At 34.3% G+C, this 2,021-nt stretch overlaps 1 protein-coding gene across 1 annotated transcript; it reads right to left on the reverse strand.

The window, feature by feature from the left end:
* Window positions 1-5: 5 nt before the first annotated feature.
* On the reverse strand, window positions 6-1,913 carry LOC111379198 (probable WRKY transcription factor 53; the record flags this gene model as incomplete). The annotated part of the gene is made up of 3 exons (XM_023002544.1): window positions 1,336-1,913; window positions 1,098-1,226; window positions 6-432 (listed from the first exon to the last, which is right to left on the reverse strand). Coding segments are annotated over exons 1-3 (846 nt in total), but the record flags the coding sequence as incomplete, so codon positions are not given.
* Window positions 1,914-2,021: the final 108 nt, after the last annotated feature.

A 2,021-nucleotide genomic window follows, 5' to 3' on the forward strand; every position in this document is an offset into this window, starting at 1 on the left:
GCTAGATTCGAAATTATCTCACTGAAGTCTGTTTCTGAAGTTTGCAAATTGTGATGAATCTCGAAATTGTTCATATATGACTCGGATGTAGTTGAAGATAAAAATGGAGGTGAATAATTTGCTGAGAAATTGCTTTCCTTTATATGCTCTGAAAAGAATTCAAAGGGAGGGAAAATTTCTTCCTTGGTATCCAATTCTTGAGTTTCATTTTTAAGAATGATCATATTTTGTTGAGCTTCATGTCTTTGAATTTCTTCTTCTTCTTTCTTTAATATTAGAGAATTTTCTTTCTTCTGTTTTAGCCTTTCTTGAATACAACTGTGTGCTCCATTATATGTGACCTCGAAAATCGAAGTGTCTTTATCTGTTCTTTGAATCTGTTTTGTTGCCAAACATCCTTGTGTGTTTCGATGTGTACATCTGTAATATGCCCTGCACGTAATTGCAAAAGAACTCAACATTAGACACAAAAAAGGGGCAATTTTTTTCTTGTGAAAGCGATGATATCAGGGGGGCTACAGAGCAGCAACTAGATAAGTCCTAGTACGATGTATAATAATTGCGAAGAAGGAAAGATATGTCGAAATTGGCTTCATCATCTTCAATTCACCTTCTCAGCCGTAGAGTCCCATTAGAATATTAGACCTACTGGTTCGTTTGGTGAGGTGGGCGGACTGCTTGATATCAGGCAGAATTACTATTGTATGTTCAGTCCTACATAGAACCACGTCACGTAGTTTCCTTAACTCGGTGAAAACAAGACATGTCCAAACAAATTTCATCAAAGGGGACTACAAAGAAGCAACTAGATAAGTTTCAGTACAATGTTTTTAAGTCCATTGGACATTTAATTGAGATTTAAGAAGAAAAGACAAATCGAAATTAATTTCGTCAGCTTTGTAACACCTTCTCAGCCTTGAAGTCCCATTAAACCAATATAACTCTTGAGTCGTTCTTTTGATAAGTTAGATTATACAATACTAAGTAGTACTAAAATGACTTATCAAATATTGCGTACCAAACATGCTTTATTGTTGTATTTTGCCTAATCTCCGCGAATATTTGATAGTAATATCAACATATAAAGAATGCCTCACCTTGGAAATTTAGCCCCTAAAATATCTTTCTGCCCATATTTTCTCCAATTATATCCATCATCAAGAGGGCCTTCTAGTCCTGTTCCACTGCAAACTCTCACTTGCTCACTCCATTTTGCTAATGTCTTTCTGTAAATCAATCCATAAAAAAAAAAAAAAACCCCCAAAAAATGAATAAATTTACTTTGAAATGAATTCTTTACTAAGAAAAAAACGACGAGAACTGTCTAAGATTTACCTTTTCTTGATGACACGATCTTTAGAGTCGATAAGATCAGAACCGTCACTGCTTCTTGGGCTAGCTGATCCCAACAAGCCATTAATTTGTGAAGGATTTTCAAGAAAAGACATGTCGTTGAGCACTGATAATGCATTATCATAAGACGAAAGTATTTTCTCCACCAAATATCCACATGCCTCTCGCGATTTTGCGGGCTGAAGTTGGTTTTTCAGCTCATTCGCAAGGTCTCTACCTTGTGTTAGCTCACTGATGACAATCTTTGTGTCCCAAGAACCAACTTTTTCCATTGGAAAAATCTTAAAGAAAATTTTCAGTTATATTCTTTTGGTATTTGATCAAGAAAAGCTTAAATTTGGATCATTTTTTTTGGTAGGAGAAACATTAATCAGTTCAAATATATATGATCAAGAAACAGAAAACTATACGTTTTTCGAGGGTAAAATGAATTCAGTTAAATAAAATCGCTACGAACTGCAGAAGATTAAAAAAAAAAGAGGAGATAGGAAGGGAGGAAGAAAGGAGATAGTGGAACTTTTTGTAACTGAGCAGAAACGTGATTCTTAGTGATGAAGTAGTGAGGAAATAGAGGGAGACGTATATAAAGCAGAAAAGTCTTGGAAAAGTGGGGATTTTTTTTTATCTTTTTCACTTTTTACGTTTTTTACTTTTTATTATTTTATTTT

The sequence above is a fragment of the Olea europaea genome, unplaced genomic scaffold (genome assembly GCF_002742605.1).
Source record: "Olea europaea var. sylvestris unplaced genomic scaffold, O_europaea_v1 scaffold19478, whole genome shotgun sequence".
NCBI lineage: Eukaryota > Viridiplantae > Streptophyta > Magnoliopsida > Lamiales > Oleaceae > Olea > Olea europaea.